At 36.7% G+C, this 17,302-nt stretch overlaps 1 protein-coding gene across 3 annotated transcripts in view; it reads left to right on the top strand.

Annotated features, from left to right (window-relative positions):
* The window catches only part of LOC126272328 (clustered mitochondria protein homolog), a 352,199-nt gene extending 343,145 nt beyond the window's left edge, over nt 1–9,054 (top strand). For all 3 annotated transcript variants that reach the window (XM_049975113.1, XM_049975120.1, XM_049975130.1), the window contains exon 23: nt 3,283–9,054. In XM_049975113.1, coding sequence (XP_049831070.1) covers nt 3,283–3,427 — 145 coding nt within the window. In that variant the 3' untranslated portion in view covers nt 3,428–9,054. The remainder of the gene's footprint in view (nt 1–3,282) is intronic.
* Nucleotides 9,055–17,302: the final 8,248 nt, after the last annotated feature.

The raw sequence follows: 17,302 nt of genomic DNA, 5'->3' as shown, positions 1-17,302 counted from the left end.
CAACAATTAACAACTCCCTGAACTTCCTTTCTCATTACAGTGTAGAAAGAGATGATAAACTAAAAAGAATTGATGGGATGAGACACGGGTTTCCGAAGCTATAACAGCAATCCGTGGTATAGTGTCATTGCACGTCACCCAACAAATAACAAATAAAAACGTGCCAGACTCTGTCAGCCAGGAAGATTGTGGCTGTAATTTTTTGTTCTGCTAAATGATTCTTGTTTCTCAGTTTTATGTAACACCAAAGGATGATAAAATTCAAAAACTTCTGTGAGACTTTCAAAAAAGACAGTCATTCAAAAAAAGTGGCCCTGTTTTTTTTATTGCCAGTGTAGTGCTTTTGTGTGACACTGCTTGGCACTGCCTGGCAAACAAAGAATTAGTGTTGATTCCAATGATACACTTCTTATATTGTGCTGTACAGCCCAGACTTACTTCAAAGAGATTTCTACTTCTTCAAGCATGTAAAAAAAGTGGTTTAGGTTCCAATGCTTTGCTTGTGACAAAGAACTTACATGCTGCCATGATGTGGCTGCTCTCTATTGTGGCAGAATTTTATAAAGAAGGATTTGTCAACTCGGTTGGAAATAAAAGCATACACAGAGTATGCCATTCCTGCCTGCTTGAACATACATGCAGATGCTAGCTAAGCCTGTAGGTTGCAATGTTCTCAGTATATTGTCATTCATGGTCTGAGGAGCTTCCTCTGTAGTTGTGAGTGCATTATGCCAGAGCTAAATGAATTCGAAGGTAGGCAAATTTAGGATGCTGTTAAGGTGGATGCTTCCATAACAAAGATAGCAGAAGGGTTTGCTATTTCAAGATGCACTATATTGAAGATGTATACTGCATACAGGGAAAGTGGAAAAATCATCATCCACTGAGTCACAACACAGACAAAACTCTGTTAAGTGATCATGATGGACAGTCATTGAAGAGGGATAATAGCTGCAAAGGTCACAACAGAACTGAATGTTGCATTCATAAACCCTGTCAACACCAAAACAACATAAAGGGAGCTCCATAAGCAGGGAATTGCAGGATTATCTGGAATTCCAAAACCACTCATTACTGGTGCAAACACATGTAACAGGACAACATGGTGCCAAAACCATAAAACCTTGACTGTGTAGCAACGGAAGGACGTTATTTGATTGGGTGAGTCTTGTTTCACACTGTTTTCAACTTCTGAGTTTGTCCCAAGTGTGAAACATGATGGAAGTTTGGTGATGATTTGGGCAGCCACATCATGGTATTCCATGATCCCCACGGTTATTCTGTGAGGTAGCATTGCTGCCGACAATTATGCGGGGTCCATCCCATGTTACTGTGTTTGTTCACCAATGATGATGATGATGCTGTTTTCTAAGACAACAAGGGCCTCTGTTCACACAGCTCGCATCGTCTAGGATTGGTTTTGTGAGCATTAGAATGAATTGTCGCATATCTTCTGGCCACCACAGGAGAGAGAGGCGTATGATCACTATCCATCTCCATCATCATTACCTGAATTTGGCACTAGTTTCCAGGAAAACTGATAAAAGATGCTCTCGGAAACCATACAGGACCTATATTTACCCATTCTGAGATGGCTAGAAGATGTTTTAAATGGCAACAGTTGTTCTACGCCACATTAGGCATGGTAATGTGTTGTGTTCTGCGTGTTTCCATACCTTTGTCCACCCATTGTATACAAATGGTGATTACGTAGACAAATAATACAAGACATTTTCTAATAAATTTGCTTTAAGCAGTCCAGTATTTCATTTATACCCCAACTGAGTTTACTTTTCAGATCTCTCATATGTACTTATTCGAATGGTGACTGATGGTAAGCAAGTTGAAAATGACAGTAAAAATTTGTCGTTGAAATTAATACCCCTTGTGTAAAGGCACAGGAACTACAAGAAATGATATGGCATGCGGCAGAAAGTTGACAGAAATTCATAAATGATGTTCCATATATGATGGACAATATGTGAAATTTGAACAGGAATAAGAAAATGTTAAAATTTCCAACTCTCATGTTGGGACCACTCTTGTTATTTGCACATAAATGACCTGATGGATAGGGTGAGCAGCAATTTAAAACTGTTCAGTGATGCTGTGTATGGGAAAGTCCTGTTTTTGAATGATGCAGGATGATCTGGACAAAATTTCTATTTGTGAGACGCATGACAGTTTGCTCTACATGTAGAAAAAATACACTTTAATGGAGATGAGTGGGATAAACAATCCACTAACATTCAAATACAATGTTAGTGGTGTGTTGGTTGGCACAGCCACTTCATTTAAATATCTAGGCAAAGTGCTGCAAAGTAATATGAAATGGAATGAGCAAGTGAGATCAGTAATAGGATAGGCAAATGATCGACTTCAATTTATTGGAAGAATTCTAGGAAAGTTCAGCTCACTTTCAATGGGCACCCCATAGAGAACACTAGAGCGACCAATTGTTGAGTACCGCTAGAGTGTTTGGGAGCCACACCAGGTAATGTTAAAGGAAGATATCAAAACAATTCTGAGGTGTGCTGCTGGAGTTGTGATGGTGGGTTCTATCAGCATGTGAGTATCATGCAGATATGACTTTAAATTGTACTAAAGAGATGATCCGTGAACTCAAATGGGAATCTCTAGAGGGAAGATCAAATTCTTGTCACAAAACACTGTTGCCAAAAATTTAGATAAGTTGCTTTTGTGACTGGCTGCGGACTGATTCTGCTGCTGCTGATATGACAAGATATGGGAATTCATGGCTCATATTGAGGCATATAGAAAGTTATTTTTTTTCCTTGCTCCATTTTTGAGTGGAACAGCAGTGGTACACAATGCGCCATGTGGTGGCTTGAAGAGTATGTATGTAGATCTAGATTTAGATGGGTATATCATAAATTTGATTAGCAGCAATCTGTTAATGTTAGCCTGCAATAAATCACCTTCTATAGTATTAATAATGCTTTTAACCTCTTGGAACTTCATTATTGTTATGATTTATGTTTACGATATGTAAATTAATTGTATAACTAACCTATGACTTGTCTTCAGTACTTAAATGTTTAGTGCTATCACAAGTATACTATTTATGCAAACCTTGCATATTTTATTGCTTATTGTTTTTGTTACTACAGATATTAGGTGATCCTCTATTAATGTAAAGATTTTCTGTACTTGTTTACTTAATAATATGATGATTATTATATGTCCCGTTGTGTAATTCTTTTTGTCATTACTGGTGTGTGTACTTTATTTCCTTATTAATAGCCCCAATTTCTTTTGCAGTCAGCAGGACATCGAAAATTTCAAGGCTGAAATTGAGAAGCGTCAGCTGAAGGAATCTTCTCCAGCACTCTTGGACGAAAAATCTGAGATTCTTTCAGAAGTAATAAAAGATGCTGAAAAGAAAAAAGTTGTGAAATCAAGTTGAAAACAGGCTGAAAAGGCTTAGTGAGGCCATAGTGCATTCATCGTGTGTACAGACAAGGGCAATGATTTCAGAGCAGATTACTAAGAGTCCAGTGACAAGTGTAAAGGTGTAAAACTGCAAGGGAAAAAAGCGAAGAGTGAAATAAGTGACGTGAGTGTGTGCCTACTGTCAGTACTTGACATACATTTGTGGAAAATGACAAGTTTACACCAGAGCTGTAAGTTTTCAGTTTATCCCAGAGTGCCATAGGAGTTAACTCTCAGCTCTGTTTTTGTATCTCTGTGACAAATTTATTAGGAGCTGTGTTCCTAGAAGCTGCAGCACACCATTCTTCTGGGTTACAAATAGTCTGTCCATACAAGAACACAAGTGCAAAGCATTGTGTTGTGCTGGAATCCTCTGCAGCTGTCAAATAGTGCCCAGGGGCAAGTAACTGGAAGTGGCCTAGTTTGTGTGTGCGTGTGTGATGGAGTCAGTAAATTGTTACTGATTTTATTGTTACTATTTGAGAAACATTGTTAATGTTATATATGCATTATGTACAGTGAGACACCTTTTGGGCTAATGCATACAGTATTTTATTTTTTAAAAATACAAGAAATTATATATAAATGGGTTTTTGTAACTTTGTTGCATACGTTTATCTGTTCTCTTGTTGTTACCTGTGGACTTAAATAGCAATACTTGTTACATGTTATTTGTAATACCACATCAGAATGCATTTGAGTATTCCTGTGAGGTGTTGAGAAAAATGTGAAACATGTGCATTGTGCCTAAGATGGCTTTGTACTTGTGAATTGTATCATTTTTCCCTCTCTCGTAATGAGAGAGGTAGTTTCTCTTCGTTTTCTGTTAATGATGGTCATGCAAACAATGATTAGGTATTTTGGTACTGTGGATCGAAAAAGGTACCATTGGTGAAAGATTCTATTATAGAATGTACACTAAATTTATAACTTGTATTTATGGTTGGGTTATGTTGTTGAAACTGACTACTCAGGATACGTTATTATTGCTGTTACATACCTGTTATCATCTGTTGTTGAGCTGCACTGATACGTAGTAGTTTTTATTTCACGTCTGTACATTAAAACTTGTGATTCTATTGGACAAAAACAGAGTGGTGAGCATTTACACGTCACTGATGTTCTAATAAAATATCTAGTCATTCATTATTCGTCATGCTAGAGAAACTACAAATTTTCTACAGAAGTCAAGCTTCCGTATGATTAAAGCAATTTTTTAAAATATAGAAGCACAGTGCATCCTGCATAAGAATGTTATGAATTTGATAGTTACTGTGAAACACTTATTACCTGAATTAATTTGAATGTCTGCAATAAATTCAATCGTTCTGAACTAGTTTTGTTTGATTTTTCTTTGCAGAAAAGATTTTCAGCGAAGAAGAATAGTAATAATGTTCACTGAATTATCTGAAAACCTAATCGTACATTAGGGTTGCCATTTCATAGTAGCTCTTTACTATTGTTGACATATACTGCAATTCAGTCACACACTATTTCATATACATATCTTTTCCATTTACATAATGTTCTGCTTTTATTCCCTAGCCATTGTGTTTGATTGATGTATACCATTGTAGGAAGTCATGCGTATTGTGCGCGCATCGTACATCTTATTTCTGAGAGTTGAAGAATCTCATATTGGTTTCACTAAAATATTCCGATACTTTACACACAGGTGTTTTTTTTTTTCTGTAAATGCTCACCACAAACTATTTTTTAAATGAATAAAGTTTAAATGACAGGTTATTAACAGTTGCAACCTGTGTTCTGAGGAAGTTGTTGGTGTTACTGTGTAAAGCCAAAGAGTTGTTTCATTGCATATGCATAGTAGTAATTCTTCCTGAAGAAGTGTGAATATGTTAGTGATTAGTAGCATGTACTGACTAGAGACCTGATTTATCTTTTTTATATAGTTGTTAGGTATTCTGAAAAATTATAGTTTTATAGTTCTTTTGGCTGTTGCTTAATGTTTGAATTTTAAACTTTCGATGGCAGTATAGTATTTTTGTAAATATTGTAGTGAACTTATTTTGCTGAGTAGGTACTTTGTACTGTATCCAATTAGTTGACATTCCAAAATAGTTTTCACACATTTTTAACACTTCATAACAGCATACAGTCCTGGTGCTGGAAATGGTTAAAAGTATTTCCGTTAGTTCAAAAAATGTAATTCCTTTCCATTAAAAATGAGTGTCAAAAATAAAATTGTATACTCCTGGAGAATACAGCTTCCACAGCAATAATGGGACATACAGATTTTTCAAGGTTGTTAATTGTATTAAGAGTATCACTGCTATAGGTCCAGGAATAGAATTATTCTCATCTGTATGCATATTAAGAATGTGCACCACTTAAACAAGTCATGATACTGTGACAGTCTTGGTGTTCAGTTTTTGAATAAGCAACAAAATATTCAATGAAAATTAACATGTATAAGGAGTGTATTCTGTTTAAAGAAATGGTTTCTTTGTTTTTGTTAATAAGGCGTGGTTTTCTTTAGAGTGAGTCTGTGGTATTCACTAACAAAGTTGAGGCTTACAGGTGATGCTTCCAATTCTTTATGAATCAGAGACTGCTGTGATTGGTGCTAAATAAGTTCTCACTTATGCATCGAAGGATACTTAAAAACTCATTCTGTTAGTCACATTCAGGAACATAAATCTATAGTTTTATGTCTGAATGTTACATGTAGCTGAAAAAAATGATTCAGCATTGTTCTTACATTGCGCTCTCGATAAATGTAGTGTGCCTTAAATAATGTAAACTGGAAAAAATAATAATTTTTGAATACATATCTCATTGTGCATGATAAGTGAGGTTAACCTTTTGATATGAGTGTTTACATTACACATCGTTTCATTCTTTTGTAAGCATTGACTAGTCATTCATTTACTGTTGCACATTTTTATCATTGTTACAGAAACTACTGAAAATTTGAAAAGCACACAATCAGTTAAAGTTCAACCAGTAAATTAGTTGTTTGCTCAATGATTTAATAAGATTAATAATGCACTTAATTTGAAATGATGCAGATTTTTTTATCTGAATGGGACTTTTCACTGAAGGAAGGCGCTATTATTGTGGATATCAAAATTTTTCATAGATGTTATGTAGTATTGTATATGAAATCTGAGACCACGTAAGTGTTTACGGAGATTGTTCCCTACAAGGTCACGAACATGAGAAGACTAATTCCTCAAATTTTCTCTCTCTCTTTCTGTGCAAGATATGGTGTTATATCAGTCTCAATGAGAGTAGTTCACCATATTATAAATTTCATTGATATACGAAACACTGTTAGAATCGGTCATATTCTTACCAATGTATAAGAGAGAACCTCTACCGATATGTCTGAATTACAGCACTTCCACAGAGAAGAAATATCTAAAAGCACTGTTACCCAGAACCTAAGAATTTAGCTGTAGTAAAAGTAAGTTTCAGTATACCCATTATGGATGACGAACTGCAACTGTGATTTAAACTGGCAATTTATTTGTGCATAAATATGCAACCAGTCACTTTTTTGGATTTTAGATAAGTTTTGTTGCACCTTTAACTACTTTTTAAGGCATTGGAGGCTCATGATCAGATGGTGTTACAGGAGCACTACATCATGGACCACTGTATGGTGAAGAGGCTGGATGAAATGACTGAAATTTAATAACTGGTAACAGAACGTTTATGAAACAGAAATGATATGTTTTTGCTAATTACAGTGCACTGCGTTGTGGTATCCATAGCAAATTTATACCCACAATGTACATTACTGAGTGCACGCAAATATACACAGTGTTTAGTTGCACTTGGTATCACACTTGTACACAGAATGTAAACATGATGTGTAAATACAATGTTGTTTCTGTAACACCTCCATCTGATGAGTGTGCTGTGGCTTTACAGCTAGTTAATGGTACAATAAATTGTATCTAAAATCCAAAAAAGCAACTGACTGCACATTTATACCCAGCTAAATTACCAATCTAATTACAATTGTTTGTTAAAACAATAGTTTAAATAAACTGAACTACAGACTCAACAAGATTTTTTCGTAGTAACCTTTTGTTTAATGACTGGTACTGTTCAGTAAATCAAAGTTTGGAATCACTACGTAAATTAAAATTGATAGTGCCAATCTTATGGGAGTGCATATGAAATAAGTTAGGAAACATTAAAATGAGTGCTGCTCTTCTCCCACTATTCTAAAGTGCTTACAGGAAGAGAAAAGGTGAAACCGAGCCTTAAAGGTCTTAACTGTGGCAGTATTTTAAATTCATACAGTTAAATTTGTTTTCAGCTAGTTGTGACTGTTAATAGGTGTTCAAATTCTTAGAATTCATTCATTTTAAGTTGCTGTTCAATACTTAGTCTTTCAGCATTATCCCCAATTTCCTAACTGGGCATAAAATAAATTTTACAATTTATGTAGTATTCAATTAATAACGACATAGGGTGAAGTGGTTTTTTAATCACTGCCAGTGTAAGAGAATTTCTGAGTATTTAAATCTGAAACACATATTCTGCTGATTCTGCCAGGTGAATTATGAGAACTGGTGATGTGAATTATGCAGCTTTTTAGGCACTTTATTTGAGAAGTTTGAAACTTAAAATTTGAGGAAAGATCAACAAGCATATTAAGCAGCAATAGTTTAGAAATTCAAGGGACATATAGGGGTTGATTGTTCTCATTTCTCAGCAAAAGAAGCATGTAGAATGGTGTTCAAAACGTGAGTGTTGTCAGTCTCACACTGTAGGAACAGTTTCATAGAACAGATTTCATAAGAATACTACATGATAAATGTTGTCACCATTTTTTGGTACATATGTTTGTGTGTTGTTCCTTAAATTCACTATAAGTTTGTATTTGATCATGTTCTTTCCTAATAATAATAATAATAATAATAATAATAATAATGTGCATTTCTGCTATTTTGACTGAATTGCTGCTGTTCCGTCCTGTTTACTAGTTATCACACAAAAAAGAAGGAAACTGATGCCTCCTTTTTTCTACCACATTGAAGAGTGTGACCCCCATTTTTCAGAATATCTGTTCATTACAACATGTGTTCTGATAATGCATCTCTTTCTAGAAACTTTTACAGGAAATCACAAAGTGAAAAACATTGCTGTAAGAGATAAGATGATCACATTTTTGAAATTGTAATTCAGTTTCATTTGATAGATTAACTTTATCTCAGAGACAATAGTGCTAGCAATAAAAGTTTGGCTAATGAGCCACTGGTGTGTAGTTGTCTCATTTGGCATTTTGTTATACTTTTTGTACAATATAAAAGAAATTTGCATTCAAGGAGCAATAATCATAACAATAAAAAGAACTGAAACTCACTCTAGTATTCATCTGTAATATGCTGATAGCAAATGGTATATGGTTGTGTGCTTTTTAAATTCTGTAATTAAGGAGGGTCCTGAGAAGTGTTAGAAACTGCTTTATGCTGTGAGATGATGAAAAGTATGTTTAGAGAAATCTGAGTCATTATTCTGGAATGAGGAACATCTGTAGGAAATGAAAAATTTGATAGTCTAGGGGCAGGAGCCATAAAATGTGCATCTGATCATGTCATAAATAAAATAGAAATTTTTATATGACTTGTGTTCTGATTAGCACACCTATATATGGGAATCCTGTCTACAATATGAAAGCTTACTTTACCTTCGTACCTTTTTTTTCTACCAGATTTCAAATGGCTGTAGATATGTACAGACTATTTGAATGAAAATGTCATTAAGGACTAATGTTGACTTTTCTCATCATAAGCACAACTTGTCAAGTGGATCAAGTCACAATATGTCATTTACATTACATCAAATGCTGAAAGTAAAATTTAGTGCTGACTAACCAAAGAATGGTTACAAAAGCATGGCATTTCTGTGGCACACAAAAAAAAACTAAACAGTGCAATTTATCTGAAAACACTATTGCAATTGCCATTTTTATCAGTAATGGTACATTACATGTAACATTGTAATTACTTATTTTTAAACTTGGTCTGTGCCCAGGTTAAACCCAAAATAGTTATCACTCCAGAATAAATTTGTTTAAATGATAAATATTAAAATATCCTCAAAATTCTGGGTTGCTTATTTAGATTCTTGTTGGCACATGTTGCATATTTGAGGAATAATGCCTAACAGTTGGACAATTGGTTAAAATCAGCAATTATCGAAATACCATGAAAGTCATTATACAAACTGCAGTTACCTCTTAAATACGTAACCCACTAAATTATTTTGGAAGATATTCTGTTTGAGATACCTACCCATGCTTGAACAGAAACAAACTGCGAATCATAAATCAGTGATATGTATGTGGAAAGCAGGAAAAATTAAGGGTCTTCACCTGTTTGTTCCACAGCTATTCTGTGGAAAGTATTTCTACTACATAAAATATTTACTAGCAATTGATTGATTGAATTATGAAAAAAAAAATCTTCATGAAGTTAAATGATGTGGCAGGGCGAGGGGGGAGAAGGCAGCATGAAACAGGCAAGAAAGAAAGCAGAAAAATAAAGAGACTGGAGAGTTTTGAAATACTTCCCTTTCGCAGTTTTTTTATTAATCTTTACAGCTATGCACACATTTTTGTTACTTGTCGTAGAACAGCGATTCCAGTAACAGATAGAAATCTGTGAGATAACATTGCAGTTAGATCTGTCGGTAAAATCAGTTCTTTGTGATCAGCTGCATGGTTCACAGAAGTGTAGAACACCAATTTTTAAAAAGCAAAAAGTGCAATACATTGACAGTTTAGTTATATAATTTTGAATATTCTGTAAAACTAGTGCTTGTTTGCTTTTCTGTATTTAAGGTTATGTGATAAACCTTATCATACAGAATAATAATACACAGGAATAACAGTACCTGAGGACAAGAAATGGAGTGAATGACTCCATCCCAAGTATATGCACAAGGGACAGGAAACAGAGAAAAGCATCATGGAATTCTTTAAGAAATTAGAGAATGAAATGCTGGATGTGGAAGCAGTAGTGACTGGAGACTTAAATGCACAGGTGGGGAATGAGACTAGAGAAGTATGAGATTTATTCTGTTTGGATATGGGCGAAAGAATGGTGGAGAGAAATTGGCCACTTTTTATGAAAGAAATGGTCTGATTGTGGGCATTATGGGGTTCTGGAAGAAAAATAGCCAAATGGTGACATTATATGGTTGGTGAGAGAGAGAAGGATGAAGACCATGATTACTTATGTTCTGGTGGAAATGCAAAATTGTAGACAGTTAATGGATGTAACTGTGGTCCAAGGAGAAATTTTGATGGAAACCAAGTAGGCGTGCCAGTAACAGGTAAAATGAAAAAAAGTGCTAAAAGATAAGAAAATAAGAAAGGTGGAAACTAAAATAAGTGGCAGTACAGGAAAAGTTCAGGCAGTTACTTAGCTTAAATCTCGAGTACTTAATGTGAAAGTGTGAAAGAGTAAGTTGAAAAAGACATTTGTAAGATCTGCAGAGAGCACCTGTGGCAGGGTATCTACAAGGGCAAAGGATAAGGAGTTTTCAAGGTGGGATGAGCAGATGAAGGAAGCAGAAAAAGAAGGCATGAATAGAAAAGAATGGCATCAAAAAGGGAGAAAGCAAAAGGGAATACCAGGAAAGCAAAAAGAAATGTAAGAATGTGGCAGTGGAGGAAAGAGGAAAAGTCGGGAGGATTTCACATGAGTTGGAAAGAGAGAGCTAATAATGCAACCAGAAGAGAGAAAGAAAAGATGGATAGTGTGCATTGAGAAACTAGTAAATGTGAAAAACAGTGATGAAAAGAGAACAGAAGTACAGCAGGGGGGCCTGAACCTGGCAGGAGAGAGAGATACTGCAATGTCAGGAGAACTAGTGGTGGATGAATTATATGGAGATAAGGGCAACTGGACTTACTGGGCTACAAGGATAATACAAATTGCTACAGTTCATATGGACACGGGAATGAGTGTCTGAAGCCTGGAGAAAATGGGTAATAATTCTGTTATCACTTATTTTTCTGTCCCTGTTCTTGGACAACTAGTGACAGATCACACTTTTAACACAAGCAGAGGATACTGGAAAGAGGATTTGGGGGGGGGGGGGGGGGGGGAGGGAGGCAGTGGAAAGTCAGTCAGAAAATGAGCACTAAGGCCTTTGACATTGTAGATCAATAGTAGACCAAATCATTAGTATGAGAGAGATGATGGAAAGGGTTTGGGAGTATGAGAAAGATCTGAGGATGACATATAGGAAAGACATGTGATAGTATTCCATGAGAGAAGGCATAGGAAATTTTAAGCAGAAAGGGAGTTGGAAAATAAGCAATTGAAATTCTTCTTGAAATGCATAGAAAAGGTGTCAGCTGTGTGCAGACCCAAGTTACAAGAACTGATTGCTTAAGGAATGTTATGGAGCTTGTACAAGGAAGTGTGATGTCACTGTTACTATTTCTAATGGTGGTGGATGATATGAAAGAGACAAAAGAAGCATGTAGAGGGAGGGAGATGAAGTTACTGCTATTTACCAGTGATACTGTGTTATGGGGAACTAACAGGAGGCTGAAAAAGGACACTGTACATATTAAGTGAAAAAAAAGAGACATAACAAATGAGGGAAGAAACAAATTAAGGAAACGGAAGTTATGGACAACTTCAAATGCCAGTCAGGGGAAATGAGGTGCCAATGAATTCACAAGGAACTGAATTTACAAAAGAAGTTGGGTAATTCTGAGATTCTATATGGGGAGTTGAACTGTTCATTGAGAGAAATAAATGCTTTTGAGTCAATTGTTACAAATCACCCTTCTTCCAAAACAACTGGATGTGGAGTCATTTTAGAAAAGATGAAGGGCATTGAACTGCAGAATGTATGTTGCTCTCTAGTGGTTACGTCCGGCATGCTCGCAAACCTTGGTACTCTTACTTATTGTTTGCATGTTGTTACCAACCTTTTGTAATAAAACATATCATGGAAGGAGAACATACATGCTTGATCAGATTTACTTGAAATGATTTTAGCCCATCAGTTGTTTTCTTGGGAGCAACTGCACATCACTGCAAAACAGTTCATATTTTTTGGAAAAGGATAAGTTTATAAAGTTCTTTGCAGTTTCTTTGTAATCAAAATATAAATAACTAGAAATAGCTGGAGTTGATTTTATCAAATGAACTAGGTGACACAAGATATCACTATTATACACAATAGTTTGTTCATTGTAATACAACTCTGTTGGGGCACCATGAGTTCTCCCAGAAATGTCAGCTGGCAGCCAAATTCCCAGGAGTTGACTCAATGTGTTCTTCACAGTAAAAAAAAAACCAACTGTAAATCTACAATGTGTATTAGCATTCTTCCCTGAAAAAACTTCAAAATTCCACTATGGCTTTACACATGGAACAACTCTTGACTTGCGATGTGAACTCGACACTCATAGTAATCTAAGTCTACACAGCTACTTGCCATCCAGAAGTTCTAACTTCATAAGTTTGCATCCTGAAGAGGGAGCGCTTTGCACTTTTGAGTCTAAATGCCACCTCTCCCAGGTTCTCGCAGTGGCTAGCACACTGGACTCACATTCGGGAGGATGACAGTTCAGTCCCACGTCCGGCCATCCTGATTTAGGTTTTCCGTGATTTCCCTAAATCGCTCCAGGCAAATGCCGGGATGGTTCCTTTGAAAGGGCACAGCCGGCTTCCTTCCCTAATTCAATGAGACCGATGACCTCGCTGTCTGGTCTCCTCCTCCAAAACAATCCAATTCAATCTCCCAGGTTCTCATCCCCATCCCCTTGAGTATGGATACCGAAGTCTATCTTACTATGCTATCATGCACTAATACTTTAAGCTTGCCCCCATTTGCTCTTCCTCATTATTCTACTCCATCTTAGTGATGTGCATTACTTTACTGTTTAATAAATAGACCTTTTTAACCAACTGACCAACATCAATAACATTTGCAAAAAATCTCTCTCAAATGCATAATAAAAATATTAAATACCATACAGCTACACACAAATAGCTTCTCATAAAGCATTGTTTTACAAACTGTCATTATTGATACTTTAATAATTGTATGTGAATTGGTTGTTTTCTCTGTCTGTTATTCAGTCGCAGTTTTCAGTCAAGATAATAAACATATTTCACTTTAATAGTTCCAAACTATGCACTGCTCAATTTATTCTTGCTATTTCTTAATATGAATATTCTATTGTTAACCTAATCCTTTTCTAACTTCACATTTTTACTATAGAATAAGGATGCGGAAATTCAGAAGTAAGGTGACCTAGTTTTTCATGCTGTGGTGCCTGCATTAAATGTTTGTAAGTTTGCTTTCGAGAAAATTCCACCTCAGTCACCAGTTACAAATTAATGCTGCTCCACACTAGTAGAGAAAGCCAGATGCTTATTTGGAGTTTCTCATGACTCGCTAAATTTGGCTGCAGTGCTACATGTTCTCTCCTTGCTACGTGGTCCATACCCTTTTTCGCTGCATGCCAGAATTCATCCAGTGTAATAGCAACCCTTTACACTTTCATTACTGAAAATACATTGGTCCTATTTACATAAAGAAATGTTCCGTCTTGCAGTGTTTCTGAAGGAAGCCAATATAGAATTTTTTAAAGCCAGGTTACGAGCTCATAGCTTAAGTTTGCACTCTCCAATGCTCTGTAGGCAGCATTTCTTGCTGCAAATCTTCAGCATAAGAAACTCACACTCAGGAGTTCCTCAATGATGATTTGCATGCTTTTAAATGTGCACCTAAGGGTTATCATTCTCCACATTGAAATTTTTAAATCTGTTCAACCCAGGTGTTCAGAACTGCAAACTCTTGAGGTTCTGAGGCTTCAGGTCTGCTTCTTGTTGCACAGTTGTAAGTGTGCTGAAGTGTAATCTTCACGTGAGAATTTGTCACAGAACTGTGATCTCATCATTCAAACAAAAAAATAGGGTTTTTAATTACATAAAAAATAAAAATACAGATGATGTTTGAAAACATATTTTGTAGATCAGGACTAAATATGCAGGCCATGGGTCTTTCATATTAATTTCACTACAAAGTAGTACTTGGCTGACTTTCTTGCAGTGTCCTGCCTTAATGGCCAAAGCATGAAGAATGTCTGAATTAAAACATGATGGATCACTGTTATGAAAGTCTATTTGTATTACATTCCAGTGACAAAACTTTAAAGTCTCTCTGTACAAGGATTGCTCATGTAATTGAAGTTCCTGCACAGTGACACAGCATGTTATGGAATTGCGTGTTACATGATGATGATGGATGACAGTAGCAAAGGAATGTCCAGGGAAAACAAGACCTTAGAATGTACACAATTGCTGATAAAACAGTAAATTCTAGCTAATGTTGGCATAAAAGCCAATAAATGATGTGGGAAAACAAAAAAAATATTTTGAAACCATGAAAACAAGTAAGCTAAAAATTTATATTGCAAACAACAAAAATTAATTCTGGGAATCTCCAGCCTGGTGAAACCTGGAACTCTATTGACAAAATGACACCACCACCCTATTGTTACTCATATTATTCCCATGCAGACCTTATGTTAATTGGCATAATTTATTGTCCAAGCTTTCCATACAGAGAGGGCATGGAATATTGAAAATGCAATGCAAGTGTGTCGCCATGCTATCAACTGAATGCATATGAGGAGGAGAATGGGCGAAGGAGAAGTGTTATTGTGTGAAAGTAAACATAAATCTCTGAAAAGCATGGGAATACTTACGAGCACAGGATAACTAGAGCCAGAAGAATAATGGGCAGGACATAAATATTTTGACATTGTCATAGTGCGTAGAATGGTTGGTAATGATCCAGTTTTGAGCCACAGCTGATACAGTGTGCCATAAAATGTGGGTACACTGCTGATGTTTGATGCATTACACTATGCACACTTAAAACATAGCAAGTATCCTACAGCACTAGTTTTCCACCCATTTAGAAGATGTATCAAAGATAAATTGTTCCCACAGGAACAATGTGGTTTATTCTGACTTCCACAAATCTCCCATCACTATTTATTTGCTTATGAGGCTACCCGTGTTTAATAACACCAGTTTATAAGACACACACAGAGGCTAATTCTAAAAGAAAATTCCCAATCAGTTATCACTGCTGAAAGCTGCTAATGTAATGCCATGAACCTCCATACTAAATCACAACACTGGCCTTTAAAGGTCTGAATATGTTGCTGAAATTCCACAGCCACATAAAGGAGCATTAGTTGAGAGAGTTCAGTCTTTCTGCTCTTGAAACACAGTTTGTCCAGGCACCATACATTTCAAATGTCAGCCTTGGGACTGACTTATTTGAAGGCATAACCAAAAACAAATCTGTAGTACAGCAATGGGCACCCATGTGGCACCATCCTATGCCACCCTATTCATGGGCCGTCTAAAGGAATCATTCCTAACCACCCAGAATTGCAAACCCTCACTTGGTTCAGATTCACTGACATCTTTGTGATCTGGGCTTAGGATGAGGGCACCCCTCAACACCTTCTCCCCCATTCACTTCACTTGCTCATTCTGTACCCAACAAGCCACCTACCTCAAACTGCCAAGAAGTAGCTTCCTTACAGCCTACCCACTTGGGGTTGCTGCATATGTAATGATGAGCAGTCCTTCTCAAAATATACCAAGGGCCTCTGAGGCCTTCACAGACCGAAATTACCCTCCCAACCGTACACAGCAGGAGATCTCGCATGTTCTCTCTCTCTCCAGTCACCTACCAACTCCCCCACAGCCACCATCTATCTACGAAGGAGAATTCCCCCTGGCAAACTCAGTACCACTCAGGATTGGAGCAATGGGATCACATTCTCCACCAGGGTTTGGACTAACTCTTGCCTTGCCCTGAAAGGTAAATATTCTACCTTGTGTCCTTCCTACACCCCTGATCCCAACCCCCCTTGTCTTATGGCTCATATCCCTGCAATGGACCTAGATGCAAGACCTGTCTCATACATACATACATACATACATACATTAACAAACTGTGGCAAAGAGATAGCTGGACCACGCAGGTACTGCATATGCTTCCCAGTGCAGTGTGCTTCACTCCAATGAGTGCTTCACAATTTCTGCTGTGTGGATCCTTCCTACCAACACCAGCTTTTCATATGTGTGTACATAGCGTTTGTGTGAAGGCATGGTCTTTTGGCTGAAAGCTTAAATGTGTAGCAATATTTCTGTTGTCCCTGTCTGTGACTCAGTGTCTCCTCTATATGGTGAGTAGCAATCTACCCTTTTCATAAGATTATCATTCTGGATTTTCCAGCATTTGATTTAGTCCTGAGAAACTGACAGACTACCAGAGTTGATCACAATGTCCCTTTGAATGCTAAAACCCTTCTTCTGCCCTCAATGAAAGCAAGAGCTGGATTCCCAAGTTCCCAGCAACCCCTGAAATTGTTTAAAATCCAGGCATTTGCAGCAATTAGAGGTGTAGCAAGTTTGCATGGCATCTTATTTCAGCCACAGCCCTTGCACTAGTCCAGCCACCTAAGGACGATTTGGAAAACCATCACATCAGGAACACCTATGGAATCGGCACACACTCACTAACGGCTGAACATCTTTTACACTGCGGACTGCAAATGACTGGATGTGAGGGCCCCTTTAGCCATCACTGAGGCAATAAGAGAGAGCCGAATGATGCAGTTGTTCATTTGCTTAGCTTTAGAGTGGTTGAGCTTAAGAATGAAGGCTACATTTAGTTGTTAGCTTTACACTCACTGGAGATAGAATTTTTATTCCTATGACAGAGCTGCAAGCAATCAGATCAATGATAAGAAAGTAAATTTTAAGAACTTTTCAGTATCTTTTTGTCATCCTCTTTATTGGTCTGC

Source organism: Schistocerca gregaria, chromosome 1 (assembly GCF_023897955.1).
Source record: "Schistocerca gregaria isolate iqSchGreg1 chromosome 1, iqSchGreg1.2, whole genome shotgun sequence".
In the NCBI taxonomy this organism is placed as follows: domain Eukaryota; kingdom Metazoa; phylum Arthropoda; class Insecta; order Orthoptera; family Acrididae; genus Schistocerca; species Schistocerca gregaria.
The sequence above is the reverse complement of the archived record's forward strand: the minus strand, read 5'-3'. Positions and strand labels throughout refer to the sequence as shown.